General features: G+C 25.9%; 1 protein-coding gene and 1 further gene across 1 annotated transcript in view; both read left to right on the forward strand.

Moving 5' to 3' along the window:
- The window catches only part of LOC117171403 (muscle-specific protein 20-like), a 313,553-nt gene that overhangs the window by 45,372 nt on the left and 250,595 nt on the right, over positions 1 to 17,586 (forward strand). The window contains exon 2 of the mRNA XM_033358682.1: positions 5,639 to 5,720. Within this exon, the coding sequence (XP_033214573.1) occupies positions 5,639 to 5,720 (82 nt within the window). The remainder of the gene's footprint in view (positions 1 to 5,638; positions 5,721 to 17,586) is intronic.
- LOC117172222 lies at positions 1,058 to 1,198 on the forward strand.

The raw sequence follows: 17,586 nt of genomic DNA on the forward strand, positions 1-17,586 counted from the left end.
ACCTATTCTTAATATCCCTATTATAGCTATACTTATTAGGGGTTTGACTATACGATATCCCTGGTATATGGAAAATGGTCAAGGATATTCATTTTCGCTAATTCAGGGATCTTTCTAAATTCCTTCGTTCGTTTTCAGCCTAATGTTTGGCTATAATAAGGAATAATATCCCTGTCACAGCTCAATTTTTTTACCGTGTAGTCTTATGCGGTAGAAAATTAATCTTCTTGTTTTGAAATTCATCTTTTTTTTTACATCAAACTTTTTAGTTAAGAAATCATCTAGTTTGTTGAAAATGCAATATTTTTACTTGAAATCGTAAAAAAAAATGATTCTTTGATTGAAACAAAAATATTAATTGGCTCGCCGCCAAAGAAACTTCTTTTGCTTCGAAGAATTTTTTTTGTTCCATTACAAATTTTTTCTTCAATCTAAAATGATTTCCTTCATTTTTAAGTTATTTTTGTTTAAATGAAGAAAATTATGTCAAGAAACAGTTTCTTTAATTAAAAAACATTTTTTCTGAGTATTTTTTTGGGTTCTTCTTTTGATAAAGACACTTTTCTATTTTTAAAAATATTTAAAATAATAATGTTCGTAACAATGCACATAAAAATTGTTCATAAGAATAACAATTGTCAGTATCAGTTTTATTCCTACTTTATTAAATCTGAAATTATTTTATTTATATTTTAAATTTTAATAAATATATTTGCTATTTAATTAATAACCTCTCCTTTGCTATAATTTTTATTACCAATTCACTTTTTTGTGGTATTGATTATAAATACAAAATTATAGTAATGAGCGCGTATAGCAAAATCGTTCACCGGACGAGACTAGATACAGTCAGAGGCTTGTATTTGCTTTTTGCAGGCAAACACGTTTGGCCGACCCGCATCCTTTGAATGGAGTCTCGTTTGGCGGGTGGTGATCAGTTAGAAGGGAGGGGGTAGTAGTTCAGGCATTATGAGACCAGGGTGCGCGTCGTTATAGCTCTCTCGCAACTGACTTCAAAAGCCAAGGTTACTAAATCCCGATCGGATGAAGTGTCGTCAGCTTTGCGCAGTGGCGATATCGTAACCAATGAGGTTCTACCGAGGTGCGATTATTGCTAGTTGAAAACTTTTACCAATACCCCGCCAAGACGATGTGAAATACCATCGGCTACGGCAATTTTTGAAAGTTTCTACGGAAACTTATAATCTATTACAAAAAATAATTCCAAGTGGTCAAACTCGCATAAATTTTTCTGGTTTTCTAGGCATTTATACGAAAAGTTGATTCAGAAAACCTTTAGATTCTGAAAGTCCTTTTTTAATTATACATTTGTTATTATTTAAATAATATCTATATATTTATGAATTTAACAACATAATGTTCAAAATTAGTGACTTTCATAGAATAAAATTATTTTTTCTACCAAAAAAATATTTCAGGTAACTAATTAAAATTATTCGATCAAGAAAATATGTTATTGACTTTTAATTATTATTGTTATTAACAAATTATTAAATGCATATACATTTTTGCATTTTTTGCAAAGATAAAGATTATTTTTCTCATAACAAATAATTGAAAATATTAAAATTAAATTTTGTCCGTGAAAGTATGTTTTTAATTGTTCAGTAATCACAAACATTTATAAATATAAAATACTGAGTATCATTCACAATAAAAATTAAAAACAAATACCAAAATTAGCTATTTCCACGTGAGATGAAGGAGATGAATTTTCAACCCAAAAAGATAAATTTTTAACCAAATTATTTAATTTTTAAACGAAAAATACCTTTCAGTTCAGAAAGAAAGAAAATTGTAATTATTATAATTTGTATACAAAATGAACATTTCTAATAACCGTTTATTTTTTAAGTTTTTTGCTTATTTCTTTTAAATTTATATAAATATAATTTTCCTATCTTTCTCTAAAAAATTCAAAACCATTTTTGAACATTTCAGATATGACGAAACAGAATCTAGAAAATTTCTTAGAATTTATTTTATTTTTATAAGATTTTACCAAAATTAAGAAAAGTTCGAGTTTAAAAAAAGTAAGGATTTTTTGAAACAGAAAAAATGTAATGATAATTTATACACTTTTCAAAGTCTTAATATAATAAATGTCTTGAAATTCTTTAAAAAAAATCCATTTTTTTATTCCTCCAAATATATTTATTATTTTTAAAAATCTTATTAAATATTCTCTTAAAATTAACTTTAACAAAAAATAACTTTAAATATTAACAGGAATCTTGAGATTTTTTTTATTATCTTAAAACTTTTCAAAAGTTTGAAAAAACTACAACTATTTAAAAAATTTGTAAAACCTGTAAATATATTTTTTAATAATTCGTACTCTCCTAAAACTTTTAAAAAATTCTTCATAATTACAAAAATTCCTGAAAATTTTCCTGATTTCTTTTTGGACACTGTTGGACATCTTGTGTAATTTTTTAAAATTACATTTACAATTCAAATTTTCTCTTTTTCAAATAAATTTTTGGAATTAAAATTCCTTATTTGAAAGCTTTGATTTACAAAATTCGAGAACATTTCAAAGAACAAACCACTATTATATAATTAAATTTAAAGCTTAGAGCAATGAAAATAAAAATTGAATTGAAATGAAAATGATTAAAATAGTACAAATTTCTACTTTGATAATGAATGATTATTAAATAAAATTATGTTGAAAAAATACATTATTTACGACATTTCTAAATGTCAAATAGCGTTTTTTTTCTTAAAAATTGACCTAGATACAAAAAAAAGTTGGATGACTGTTTATAGATTTTTTCCGGAAGTGTCGATAGATTTGATTAAATCACCTGTTGGAGTGGCGTCAAGAATAAATTAATCTGGCTGACCAAATGACGCCCACGCTTCTTAGCTATTTTAGCAAAAAGTTTTCTTTTTTGCGCAAGTCACTACGTCAGAGAATATGTTATTGTATGATGAGACCTTGAATAAACCTAGTTCCTTCACTATTTTTTATTTCATAATAATTTCGAAAATTTAACCAAGAGATGTCTGATACTAAAATGAGAAACGAAAATTTGTTTATATTTCAAAAGAATAATTTCTTCATTATTTTTAATTAATCAAAATACAAGTTTAGTAGGGATTTCCAAAAAAATTATGTTTTTTTTTAAATGTAAAAAGCTTTCTGTTTTTTTTTTCATTAAAATATAAACATGAAGAATCATTATTATTTAGGATATCTATTACAGTTTCAAGAAAAAAATTGGTTAAAAATTGTATTTCAGTTCTGCACCTTTATAAGCAATCGAAAAAATTTATTTTTTGTTCTGGAAGTACTACATCAATAATTTAAATTAAAAAATTTTTTTAAATGCATAGAAAATTATCAAAAAAAAAAGCTCTAGGTATTTGTCTCAAAAAAACCCATAAGTGGAAAATTTTGCTTTGTGAATTTTCGGCGCTAATTCTGATTTTTTTCGGTTTTTAAATAACAATTGTTTCTAATACATAAAATACTATATTATGCTGATAAATAGATTATTTTATAAATTGTTTAAACAATGTATTATGCTTTTTAGCAATTTTCTCTTTGCAGAATGCTAGAAATTTGTGGTTTTTCTCAAAATTTTCAACTTATTTACAACTTTTCAGTTCAATTAATTAAGTTCAAGAGAATCATTGTTTAAAAATTGTATTATTATTTGCAATAATAGTATTTTAGAATAATACTAAGAAGTTAAAGTTTTTTCTAAGTCTTTCCACTTTTGGTCCACATTCCGATTAAACCGAGATAATAAATTATTCGAGTTAAAAAAATTGTTTAAACAATTCATTATTATTTATAATAATGTTCTCTTTGAATAATGTCAGAAAGTTGCAATTTTGTCAAATTTTCCACTTTTGGTCCACTTTTCTAATAGAGTGATGTAATAATTTATGCTCAAAAAATAATTTTTTAACCACTTTATTTATATTATTAATAATATTCTCTTTGAATAATGCTAGAAACTTGCGGTTTTTTTCCGAATTTTTAAAATTATTTTTAACTTTTCAGTTAGATCAATGCCGTAGACAATTAAATTGAACAAAAATAAATATTTGAACAATTTATTATTATTTGTAACAATATTCTTCTAGAATAATGCTAAAATATTGAGATTTTCTCTGCAATTTTCCACTTTTTGTCAATTTTTCACTAAGAGAGATGTAACAATTGATGAAATTAAAAAAAAATTGTTTAAACAAATCATTATTGGCTATTCTAAACAATTTATTATTAATTTTAATAATAATCTCTTTGAGAAAGTTGCTGTTTTTAATGAAAATTTTAAATTTCTTTCTTAAGTTAGATTAAGGCAATAATCATTCAAACAAAAATGATTGTTTAAAAAATTTATTATTATTTTTAATAACATTCTCTTAGAATAATCCTTTAAGGTTGCAGTTCTTTTCCAAATTATCCACTTTTGGTCGAATTTTTAATTAGAGTGAGGTAATAATTAACTCAAGTTAACAAAAATAACTTTTCAAACAATTTATTACTATTTTTAATAAACAACCCTTTGAATAATGCTGGAAAGTTGCTGTTTTTTCTAAGATTTTCAAAATTTCAATTAGGTTGAGACAAAAATCATTTCATTTTAACAAAAATAATTATCAAAACAATTTAATATTATTTTTAATAATAATATCTATGAACAATGCTAGTAAGATGGTGTTTTTTCTAAAATTTTCTACTTATTTTTAACTTCACAGTTAGATCGAGACAATAGTCAATTAAATATAAAACAAACAATTGTTTAAACAAATTATTATTGGTTATAACTATCTTCCCCTATAACAATGCTAGTCAGCTGCGGGTTTTCCTGAGATTTTCCACTATGGTCCCCTTTTTAATTAGAGTGAGGTCATAGTTAATCCGAGTTAACAAAAAGAATTATTTTAATAATTATTATTAATTATAATATTCTCTTAGAATAAAGCTAAAAAGTTGCGGTATCTTTCGAAATTTTTCACTTTGTGTCAACTTTTCCCTTTAAGCGAGATTACGATTAATTAATTTTAACAACATTAATTGTTTCAATAAATTATTATTGGTTATAACTATCTTCCCTATATTAATGCTAGATAGTTGCGTACTCTGAGATTAAATAAAAACCATAAAAATTAATTTAAATGAAACCTTATTTGTTATAATTTTTGTATCGTATAAGACGGAAAAGTCTATTTTAAGTTTATAATGGCGATAACTATAAATCGCTTTTCCATTGATTGATATGAAACTTGCAGAAAACTTGATAAACTTCCATAAGAATTCAAATGTTAACATTTTTTCAAATTTTATTTTGTTTTTTTAGTTTATCAGAAACTGAGGAAAAATACTTTACTAACAATATTATATTGAAAAAAACTCATGCCGAATTTAAAAAAAAGCAATAATTTTCAATTGCCTATAGACATCAAAAACTCAAATAAAACATTTTTTCAATTTTTTTTTCTTTTAACTATAATTACAGATGTCCTACATTATAGTACCAATAATTTTTTTATTCATTTGTTCCTGCCGATAAAGAAAATCATTTTTAGATAAAGATAATTTATTGATCTATTTGCAGTCTTCAGTTGATAAAATAATTTTTTTTTTTAATTACAGGTTGCTGGTAAACGAGAGGTGGAAAAGGAAGCGGAAGCCCAACAATGGATCGAAAGAGTCATTGGAGAAAGATTCCCCCCAGGTAAGTTTGATTAAAATAAATTAATCCATTTGTTTCGGTCCAGTATTAAAAAATTATACATTAAAAAACAAACTTTTTGTTCAATTCATATATTTTTTGTACATTTTAAAAAACATGTGCTTTTGGAATCAATTAAATGCACATTTTTTTCCAAAACATGCAATTTATAAATTATGAAAGAAATATTGCTTAAAAAAAGTTGAAAATTGGATCATTTCAAATTCAAGGGAATTAAAATAGTATTATTGCTAAATAAAAGCGTTTGAATTGGAATAATTAAAAATTAAATTTTTTTGAATTCAAGTAACTACTCCTGAAATTCTAGAATGTTTAATTATTTTTATATAACGAAAATTTTATTTTAACATTAAAATTGAATAGACAAATTTTTCCAAGTTCAAAAAATAAATTCATCATGAATTTCTCCATTCAAAATGGAATTTTTTAAATAGTTATAATCATTTAAAATTGCATTATATTTTTAAGAAATTGAAAATAAAAATCAATTTTTAACCGAAACATTAAAGATGTGAAAAATTCTACTTCGGAGCGTCGAAAATTAAACGAATTTTATGTCGCCACGAATTGTGAAATTAAAACTGTATTATACTCAAACTCTTTGAAATTTTCATTATTTTAGGTGAATTTAAATCATTTACAAATTAAGAATTTTAAAATGGGTAATTATACTTTTTTAAATTTATAATTATCCTTTTTTTAATTTAATTATTTTCTTGAAAATTTAACTATTTTCTTCAATATTTAACTTTTTGGTTGAATTTACTTTTTTTTTAATATCAAATAGTTTATTTTTCATTAAGAATTCTTCTTTTTGTTAAAAATACAAGTTCTTATGTTGGAAAAAAATTTTTTTGATTGAAGTATAATTTTTTTGTTTAATTCGACGACTTGGTTGACAATTCATATTTCGGCTAGAAAATGCTAGTATTTGGTGAAGAATTCAACAATTTTGTTGAAAATTAAAGTATTTTCTTAAAATTTAATCCTTTTTGGTCGAAAAATTAACTGTTTACTTGAACATTCGACTAATTGGACAGAAAATTCGTCATTTGAATTAAAAATTCTTCTTTCGTTAAAAATTAAACTGTGTTATAAAAATACCATTATTTGATTGGAAAATAATATTTTTTAAGTAAAAATATACTTTTTTTAAATAATATATTTATTTGACAATAAATCTATTTTGTTAAAAATCTGTATTAATTTTGTAAAATTGAATCTTTTGGTTGAAAAATCGTCGCTTTGTTTTGAAATCCCTTTTCGTAGGTTAAAAATTCCACTATTTTTCTAAAAAGAAAGAACGAGTTCGTAAACCAGCTATTTTGAATGAAAATTCAAAGTGGGCACATTTTCAAAATTGTTGAGACCATTTCTTTTCAAGATGTAAAAATTTTATTTGCAGCTATGCATATAATTCGGAAACTCGAACAATTTATCCTAATGACTTTTTTCGATTAAAAGAAAATTATTAGAATTATTATAGCATTTCCATAATAACAAAAAAAACTAAAATGAACATTTTAAGCCAAACAACGAATGATATAAAAAAGTCAAGAGAAGAAAACTTTGATTTTTCAAAGCCCTAAAATAATACCATAACAACTTTTTCAATTTTGTCAGAAAGTTAAAAATTTTAATTTTGGTCGTACAAAAATAATCAAAAATTATATTTTGCGGTCAAACTATGTAATATACGAAAAAAAGGAACGAACTACAATTGCGTGCTTTGAAAATATCTACAAATTTGTCATTAATCTCCTTTCGAGAAGACGCGCAGTTTTTGTTTTTAGTCGCGAAAAACAATGAAAATTTACATATTTGGACTAACGACACAAGCTACAAAAAAATGAGACAAAACTGGCTTATCCAAAAAAGAGTTACAAATTTTTAATAATTAATTTTTGATATAGGGTGCGTAGTTTTTGTTTTATTCGTGAAAAATAACATTAAAAATTATATTTCTGGACAAACGACACAAGCTATGTAAGAAATAAATAGACAAAAGTTGATCTTGCAAAAAATATCGAAAACCCATTCCAATTTGTCATGACTAATTTTTGATATGACGCGTACTTTTTGCTTTGAATGTACAAAATAAAATTCAATGATCTAATTTAAAAAGAAGACACAAGGTACGGACTAAAATTAAAAGGTGTTAACCCAAAAAGGATCTATAAATTTGTTATTAATAATTTTTTTATAGTGCGAGTAGATTTCCTTACAATCGTAAAACATAAGATTAAAATTTAAAAAATGTAATTTTTGTAAGAACAACACAAGAGGCGAAAAAAATTAGGATACAAAAGGTATTAAAAAAAATATTTACAAGTTTGTTATGAACTCTGGTTATAAAAATATATCAAAAATCTACAAAAAAAGCTTAAAACCATCTTACGCTAAGACCCGTATATTTTTAGTTAGAATTGTAAAAAATAAAATTGAAAAGAAACAAATTTAATTGATGCAAAACCGACACAAGTTGCAATAAAATGTTTGATAATAATTTTTATTTTCATAGAATGCGCATTTTTTAAAAATGATAAACATAAGACAATGAAAATACTTTTGTTTCAATACTTATGCATATTATGACTTGTAATGATATAATTTATTGAAATAAATAATTTTAAGGGTAGCCGAGAATAAAAATTAATGCAAAATAAGGAAAAAATATGAAAGTTCTCATGAAAATAAAATTTAAACTTTATTATGCAATATCTGATTAAACAGCCCCATGTCGAGGTACAAAAATAAATATAATATGCATTTGATATAATACAGTTAAACATAATGTAGAAAAGTTCGCATTTTCGACGACATAAAGTGCGAAGCACGAGATACGTGGTGAGAAGGTTTTCGTTAAATCAAAAGGTGCTTTAACTAAGGAGAATTCACAATCACCAAATGACAGTTGTCAATGCTTTGACCCTTAATTTTAGAAGGCGTGATCACAAAGGTGGGTCAAACACAAAGATCGAGCGCGACGAGCTAAAACCAACATTCGCGCCTCAGGCGCGCTCAAATTCGCGAGCCACGCGCGCGTTTTTTGCATCCTAAAAATTTGATTTTTGATCCTAAAAAACCGCCATTTTTTCATTGAAGAACCCGGTTTTTTTAATTTATAAAAATTTTCAAAATTATTTATAAGCCAAATGAAAGAAAAATGGGGATAAGACAACGTCAAAAAATGTATTTCAATTTGTTTGGACTACTCTAGTGGCCATCTGTTATCTTACGCCATATTCTAGTGTAATATTGATTTCCACACCCTCCAAAAGCTCTTGTGCAGTTATATCGAGATTACACCCCCGCGACTAGGTAACTTCAATTTCGTATGGAATCCTGATCATTGGAGGCGGAATGGTACTGCAAGCCCTTTGATTTTGTATGTTAGAAACAAAAGCTTCCTTTAAGGCAATTTTCGTGCCAATAGTCAGATATCTGAAAAAAAAGTTTTTCTATGGTTTTAAGAATCAAAATATGATAACTGATGTGATTTAAATAAAAAAATTAATTTTTATGAAAAATATAAAAATTCACAAAAAAAAACATGTTTTTATGCAATTGAATTTTTCCTGACCGTTGCTTCTTAACAATTTTTTTTAAATCATTGCATTTTAATAAATGACGGCTTATTTTTGCCAGGAAAACATTATCTACAACTTTACTGTTTCCAATTTGTTTAAAAGAATTTTCTTGAAAAAAGTTTTTTTGACGACTTAGAGCCATTCAAGAATCCATAGAAGCCATAGAAAAATTTACTTTCAAAATTGAAAACAGCAGAGTTGTAGAGAATGTTTTTCCGGGAAAAATAAGCCGTCATTTATTAAAATGCAATCATTAAAAAAAAAAAAAAGATCTGGAATGGCATCAATTATAATATTTTCATTCTTATTACAAATTTGTTATACTTACATTTTGCTAGGATGCGTCATTCTTGTTTTATTCGTAAAAAATAACATTAAAAATGACAAATTAAATTTTTGGACAAACGACAGAAGCTGCAAAAAATGAATAAACGAAAGTTGTTTACCCAGAAAAGAGCTACAAATTTGTTATAAATAATTTTTTGACAGGACTCGTAGTTTTTTTTAATCATAAAAAATAAAAATAAAAATACAATCTTTGGAAAAACGACACCAGGTAAGAAAATAGATTAATAGGCAAAAGTTTTTCACTCAAAAAAGATCTAGAAATTTGTTGCTAATCATTTTTTAATATGATTCTTAGTTTTTGTTTTAATTGTAAAAAAAATACATTAAAATTAAAAAAAGTAAATTTTTGGACAAACGACACAAGGTACGAAAAAAAGTGAAGTCACAAAAGTTGTTTACCCAAAAAGAAAACTACAAAATTGGTATTAAAATTTTTTTTTATAGGACGTGTAGTTTTAGGTTTTATCTTAAAAAATAACATTTAAAATTAAAATTTTAATTTTTGGAAAAACAACACAAGGTACGAAACAAATGTTGTTTCACTAAAAAATATCTACAAATTGGTAATAATTTTTTGTTGTGAAATTACAATAAAAATGAAGAAATCTTTTTGAAAAAGCGATACAAGCTACACTTAAATTTTATTTTTTAATATACAATTTATTTATTTTAATATTTATATTTATTCATATCGTATATATTTTTATTTAGTTATATATAAAAATTGACATAGAACCAATTTATGCTAGGATGCCTAGTTTTTTTTAAATCTTAAAAAAATAATATTGAAAATTAAAAAATTAAATTTGTGGAAAAACGACACAAAATGAAATACAATTTTTAAAATAAAATTGTTTTTTTGACATGACAGGCACTTTTTAATTATAAAAACAAGACATTGAAAATATGTCTGTTTCAATATCAATGCATATTATAAATTGTAATAATATACATTTATTACAATGATACATTTTTCACGGTAGCTAAGAATAAACATTAACGCAAAATAAAGACAAAATATTAAAGAAATCATAAAAAATAAAATCTGTACTTTATTTTGCAATATCTGAATAAGCAGTTTCAGGCCGAGGTACAAAAATAAATAATATATAATATACATTTTTAATATAACAGAGTTGAACATAATGTAGAAAAGTTTGCACTTTGATCAAAATTGAGTGCAAAGCAAGTGGTACGTGATGAGAATCTGTTCGTAAAACTGGAATGAGTTTTAACAAAAGAGAATTCACAATAAACAAATTACCGTTGTTGACGTTCGACTTTTAATTTTTAAATATATGTGCACAAATGTGGAGGAAGTACAAAGACAAGCGCGAAACGCAAGATAAAAATAATATCGAGCGCGAAGCGCGATATCCAACAGACACTCGCTGTAGGCGCGCTGAAACTCGCGAACCTTTTTATATTTTTTATATTTTTATTCTTAGAGAGCTGACTAAGATATTTAATAAAAAAAGTCGTCCCTCTTTTAAGGATGGACATGAAAAACAGAAAGGTTTCTTTCTTAATTAAATAATTATTTTCAATAAAAAATTGTCAATCTCTAAAATTTGAAAATAGATAATCTTTTATGAACTCCTAATCATAAGAGGCGGTGAAGTACTGAAAGCGGTGACTATTATCATCCCCGTTAGAATTTTATATCCAATAGTCTACCAGATACCAACACCTTTAGTATGAAATCCGGATAGAGCTGTCGGGACGCGTGACGTTGAATTTCTGCGATAGGTCAGTTTTCCACGACTCGATGAAATACGCAAATTATGTATATCTTAAAATCTTAAAAAAATCGAACCAAGAAAAAAATGGTTAAAATGATTAAATTATTAATTTTATACACATATTTATTCAATAACTGCGAAAATCAATAGTTATAAATTATTTAAAAACTTCTGTAGTTTAGATTTTTATTTGAGATGTTTTGATTAGGGGTGAGAAGTCTTGAATGAATGAAAGGGGTTGGGGGTATGAATGGACGATCATCCCCTAAAATCTGAAGGGGTTGTTCAACTCTTCTTTGAGTTCTACTCTCCTGGTAAAACGCGCGCTTCGTTACGTCATTGAGCAACCCTCGTGATCGTAGGTCGAATTTTATGGTCACGTGACATCAACCCCTAGTGTTAACATAAACCCCTGGTCGGGAAAACATGCCGAGCGTCGACGCAATCGTAGACGAAAATGTCGACTATCACAAAATGAAGTCCACTTGATCTTTATTCCATATTATTCTCATTTTATTAAATTTTAATGAAAATTTTAGTAATTTTTCTTATAATTATTGGTAATGAAATAATTGTTAATAATTAAAACAAAAGTATAAATTATTTTACTACTTATTATATAATTATTCTTATTAACTTTATTTAATTTACTATTTATTTTTTCATTCATTTTGTTCACATTGGAGCTCCTATGAGTTTTCTTGAAAAAATTTAACGGCTTAATGCAATAAAATAAAATTTTAAACAATGTTCCTCGGAGACATTTTTTTCTTCTAAACTAAAAGTTAAACCTTTTTAATTTCCGAATTAAAACCAAAAAAGTGACTTTTTTGAAAAAATCGATTTTAATCAATTTTTTACTACAACTCCTGCTCTGTTCGTCAGTTTTTTGGAATTTTTAAATTAAACTTTCACGGAATGATCCTTAGGGTATTCTTTAATTGATAGAAACATGAATCCAAAATCGTATTTTTGAACAATTGCTAATACTTTTTTTTTAATTGTTAATAAATCAAATTGTTTAAAAATTTTCCCTTCATATTATATTAAAAACTTTTAAAAACTCACGAACAGAACACGAGAAGAGGTGAAATCGGATTAAAATCGTTGTTTCTTTAAAATTACTTTTTTGGCTTTAATTTCAAAACTCAAAAAGTTTTACAAATTTTTGTCTAGAGGGAAAAAGATGCGAAATAAAATTTCACGTGAGATATTTCCTTTAAGAATAAAAATCTGAAATTCATATAAGAAAATACAAAATAATTTTAAAACAAAATACATAAAGAATGGAACTTTTATTTGACAGAAAAACTACAACAAATTAATTTATAGCTATTTAATTTTTGAATCAAAATATACAAAAAATAGAATTTTTAATTGACAGAAAAAAATATAAGAAATCATTTTTTAATTTTTTGCCCGTTGAAAATTAATTTTTTACTGAAAATTTAATTATTCCAGTTTAAGGTGTATCACTTTAGTGGAAATATCATCTCTTTGGTTGAAAATTCAACTATATTAAATTTTATATTAAATTTAATTTTAGTTGAAAAGATTTTTTAGTGGATAATTAAACTTTTTTGGTTCAAAATTAACTACTTTGTTAAGAAATAATTTTTCTGGTTGAACGTTAATTTTTTAAACTGAAAGTCGACCTATTTCGTTTATTGTGAAAATTTGTGTTTCTTAGTTGAAACTTATTGTATTTTGTTGAAAACTAAACATTTTGTTGAAAAACATGTATTTTGTTAATTCCATTTCTGCATTAAATTGGTAATTCCCCTTATTTGTTTAAAACATGAAATGATTGGATTGGAATTTGAACTGAATTTTTTTTTCATTTTTTTTGTTGAAAATTTAAATATTTTGTTGAAAAATGGTTGTTTTTCGGTTAAAAATTGATGTTTTACTGAATTAATTTTTGGTTGACAATTGAATAATATTGTTGAAAATTTGCTTGTTTTTGTTTTGTTTGAAAATATCGTTTTTAATTGAAAATTCAACTACTTGGTGGAATATTGAACTAAAAACTTTGTTAAAAAATCATTCGCATGGTTGAAGGTTGTTGATTTTGGTTGAAAATAGTTTTGTAGAAAATTGAGCTATTTTGTCTAAAATTCATTTTTTTGTTTAAATATTAATTATTTAAAAATGACAAATATTATTTTTTGTGAAAGTTTCTCTCTGAATTGAAAATATTGTATATTTCAAACATTTTTTTTTAGAAAATTAAGATTTTTACTTAGAGATTGATCGACTTGGTTGAAAATTTAAGGTTTTCTTAAGTATTTATATTTTGTTTAAAAATTCCTATTTTAGGTAAAAAAATAATTTTCTTGTTTGAAAATTAATCTGTTCTGTTAAAAATGGAACAATATTTGTTTGAATATTCGTTTTTATTAAAAATTAATTTTTTTAAATCAAAATGTTTATTGAGAATTTAACTTATTCTAGTTGAAGATTCATTATTTAATAGAAATATCATTTCTTTGGTTAAAAATTTAACTATTTTGTTGAAAAAATGCTAAAAAATAATCTATTTTGTAGAAAATTAAATAATTTTGTAAAAATCTTATTTTTTGTTGACTGAAGATTTGACTGTTTTGTTAAAAATTAAACTTTTGGGATTTTAAATTCAACTAACTTGCTTAATAATTACCTTTTGTTCTTGAGAATTCATGTATTTGGTTGAAAATTTGTTGCTTCTTTTTCTTTGTAAAAAACTAATCTTGGTTGAAGATGCATAATTCTAGTTGAAAATTTATTTCTTTGGTTGAAAATTGAATTACCTTGGTGATAATTCGTTTTTTAAAATAAATTAATTTTTCAAATTGAAAATATAACTAATTCATTTTTGGTGAAAAATTAATCTCTTATGATAGAATATTGACTCTTTTGGTTGAAAACTTAACGATTTGGCTTAAATTTCATCCATTTTTTGGAAAATTCAAAAATTTCATCAAAAAAGCAATCCTTATACTTTTAAAACTCACGTGCAATACGATATCGTGTACTTCATCTTAACTGAACCGAATTTATAAAAATTGTTTCCCCCTCGGGATTTTATGATGAAACTTTCGACGTTAAGGCACTTTCTAGGTCTTGATTTTTAGTCCATGTGTTACAAATGAAATCCTTCTTCCTACAATCACGAATTTAATTTTAAATAATTTAAAGGGTTAAAAACAATTCATCATCGAGAGGTTTTTTTTCGAAAAATGGTTTTTTTTTTTTAAGTAATTAAAAATATGATGCATTTTATGCGCCTGGGAAGGAGCAAACCGTCACCTTAAGTGTACCCATGGTGAACCGTTGGACCCGATATTCGGTTTACCATGGGTACTCTCCCGTTGGCGGGTTACTCCTTCCCAGGCGCATAAAATGTATTAGATTTTCAATTAATTGAAAAAAGAAAAACAACAAGATCATTTTTCGAAAAAACCCTCTGTGAGGGATTGTATTTAGCTGTTTAGATTATGTGGTTAAAATATGACATCAAAAAATTCATAATTGTGGGAGAAAAGTAGTCATTTGTAATAAATAGACTAAAAATCAAGCCTTAGGAAGTGCCTTAAAGAGTCAGTTGAGCCTCTACCTTCGAACTGTCATCCTGGTGATAAGGAGGGTATGATGGAGGTGGCCAAACGGGTAAGCCACCCCCACTTATTAAGTTCGCGAATCCCCTCTAGAAACTTCGACACCCACGACCTCCTGGTGGGGAGTCTTTGGAAAGCGAAAACCTCTCCCGTCGAAGTGGCCGCCTGGTTTTCCTGGATCGAGGGCGCACCTGTCGAGATCTCACATTTCAGAGTCAGAGTCGCTACTTAGGGGTCGTTCATAAATTATGTAAAATAGGGCAATTTCTTTAAATAGGGGCAGAATAGGAGAATAAAATCTTTTGATTTAAATTAATATAAATAACATATTGCATTTAACATGAAACTCTTTAGGGGCCGTACTGAAATTAAGAAGCAGATAGGCCTCTTAATTTATTAATTATAGTTTATTGTGTAATATTATAATATAGTATGAAAAATAAATAAATAGAATTAAAATTTTTTTTTTAATAAATAAAAATTTAAGAAATTTATATGAGATAAAAATCAAATTTAAAATCCCTTTATAACGTCCAATAATCAAGTTAATGTGAATAATTCCTGCAAATACAACCAAGAATCATGCGAAAAATTTAGACAGCCACCATAAAATGTTCCTATTTCAATCTGAACAAAACCATTTTCCCTTTTTTTCTCTTAAAAAAGAAAAGGATTTTTTTATATTTTTTTGTAAAGGGAAAACAATTTTTTTCCTTTTATTTTTTAGGGGAAAAAAGGGGAAAAGTTTTTTTTCGGATTGCAATGGGAACATATCAAAAAGACGTTCAATAAGATTTTTTTTATAAATATCAAATTTTGTTATTTTTCTTGGAAACGGTAAGAAAATTTCTTAAATAAGTGAAGACATTTTTTGTAGAACCTTTTTAGCTCTGCAAACTATTATCCTAACGTTTTTCTCGTATCTGTTATAAGCAAAAAAAATACGAAATTTTTTGAGAAAATCGATGTGGAAAGAAATCCTAGATATCTCAATAAGGTCCAAAGTTATTTAACATTCAAAAGAAAATTGGGTTTTTTTTTTTGATAAACGAAGCAAAAAATATAAATACGCATAACTGCGTGATTTTTTTCACAAATCGCAAAAATATTTATTGCCTAATTTCCTATATAAAAAGTATTATATTTTTTGTCCCCGAGAGATTCTGTGACTTCAAGTACCCGTGTAGAAATTGTCCTATTTTGCCCCATTTAAAAAGTGGCACTAGCAAGGCCCAGACCAGTTTTTCTATTTTCAAAAAAAGTAATTAAATTATTATGGGGTATAAATGGGGCATTAAAATATAAATATCTGTTATTAACTATAAACACACTCTTGCTGTTCCGAATTAAAAATAATAAAATGAGTCCCACATACGAATAATATATCAAAAAAATTTTTGTGGTGTTTTGCGGAGGCTTTCCCCAAGTCGGGAATTCACGAGAGATACTCTATTACGCCACACATATGCCATATCGCGCTCGTCAAGGGACTTCTGGTCAACCTAACCTAGTTTGAATGTTTGATGAAGCTATATAGGAATTTTAGGCATAGGTCGAATGCGCGCTAAGAAACATCGTGCAAGACAAGAACTTAATTTCTCTTCATTGTGTTTATAAAAATAGAAATTTATTTATTTATATTTTAAAAAATTGTACTCGCCCAAGAAGAATGTGAAATATATTATTGGTAATTCTATAATATAAAAATAAGTTGCAAAAAAGATGTTTTTAGGGAATTTTTTGATTTCAGATCATTAACTTAAACATAAACTGTCCCTATCCAACATTTTTTGTAGAAACTATTCCAGACGCTGAACAAAAAATACGATTGTTGAAGTTAAAAAATCATCGACAAAGTTGCCTTTATACGGGAGATTCCGAGTATACACCTATTATGAGAAAGCGAAATAGATGAAAATAAATATAGGTAAAAGGTCTTGATTCAACATGTAATGTCAAATGTGCCCAAATTAAATACTGAAGTATTTTTGAAGGCTTGATAGTCAATTCCATATGCAATTATTAAAAATTTATTTCGAAGTGAATACCATACATGTCAATTTTAAACTTATGAATAATTTCTAATACAGTTTAAATTTGATAAAAAGCGAATTTTCTTTTTGTAATAAATTTAAAAGTTTAGTAAAGTTATCAAGTTTTTGCATACTTAAAAATGTTGCAATGTAAAGCTATTTTTAAAATGTTACTGGTCTTGAAAACGGGTTTTTTGCAGCATCAAAGACTGGAGAATTATAATATAATATGTATTTTCAGGAGCATTATACTAAATAAAGTAAATTTTGTTTTCTAAAACTAGTTTTTGTTTATTACTATTATAATTTAGAAAAGTAGGGCATAACTCAGAAAAACTGGCAAGGCCCTGACAAGTTTGCCCTAAGTAGGGCAGAAATCTGCAAAACCGTTACACGCCATGTATGGCCTTTGCCAGTTGACCCGTCCAGGGCCACGCCAAAACTAGGGAAAACTGGCCAGTGCCTTATCAGGCCCACGTTTATATTTCTACACGGGTATAGACCCTGCCTGCTTTGAAATGGATTCGGTTAATAAATAA

The sequence above is a fragment of the Belonocnema kinseyi genome, chromosome 4, assembly GCF_010883055.1.
Source record: "Belonocnema kinseyi isolate 2016_QV_RU_SX_M_011 chromosome 4, B_treatae_v1, whole genome shotgun sequence".
Lineage (NCBI taxonomy): Eukaryota > Metazoa > Arthropoda > Insecta > Hymenoptera > Cynipidae > Belonocnema > Belonocnema kinseyi.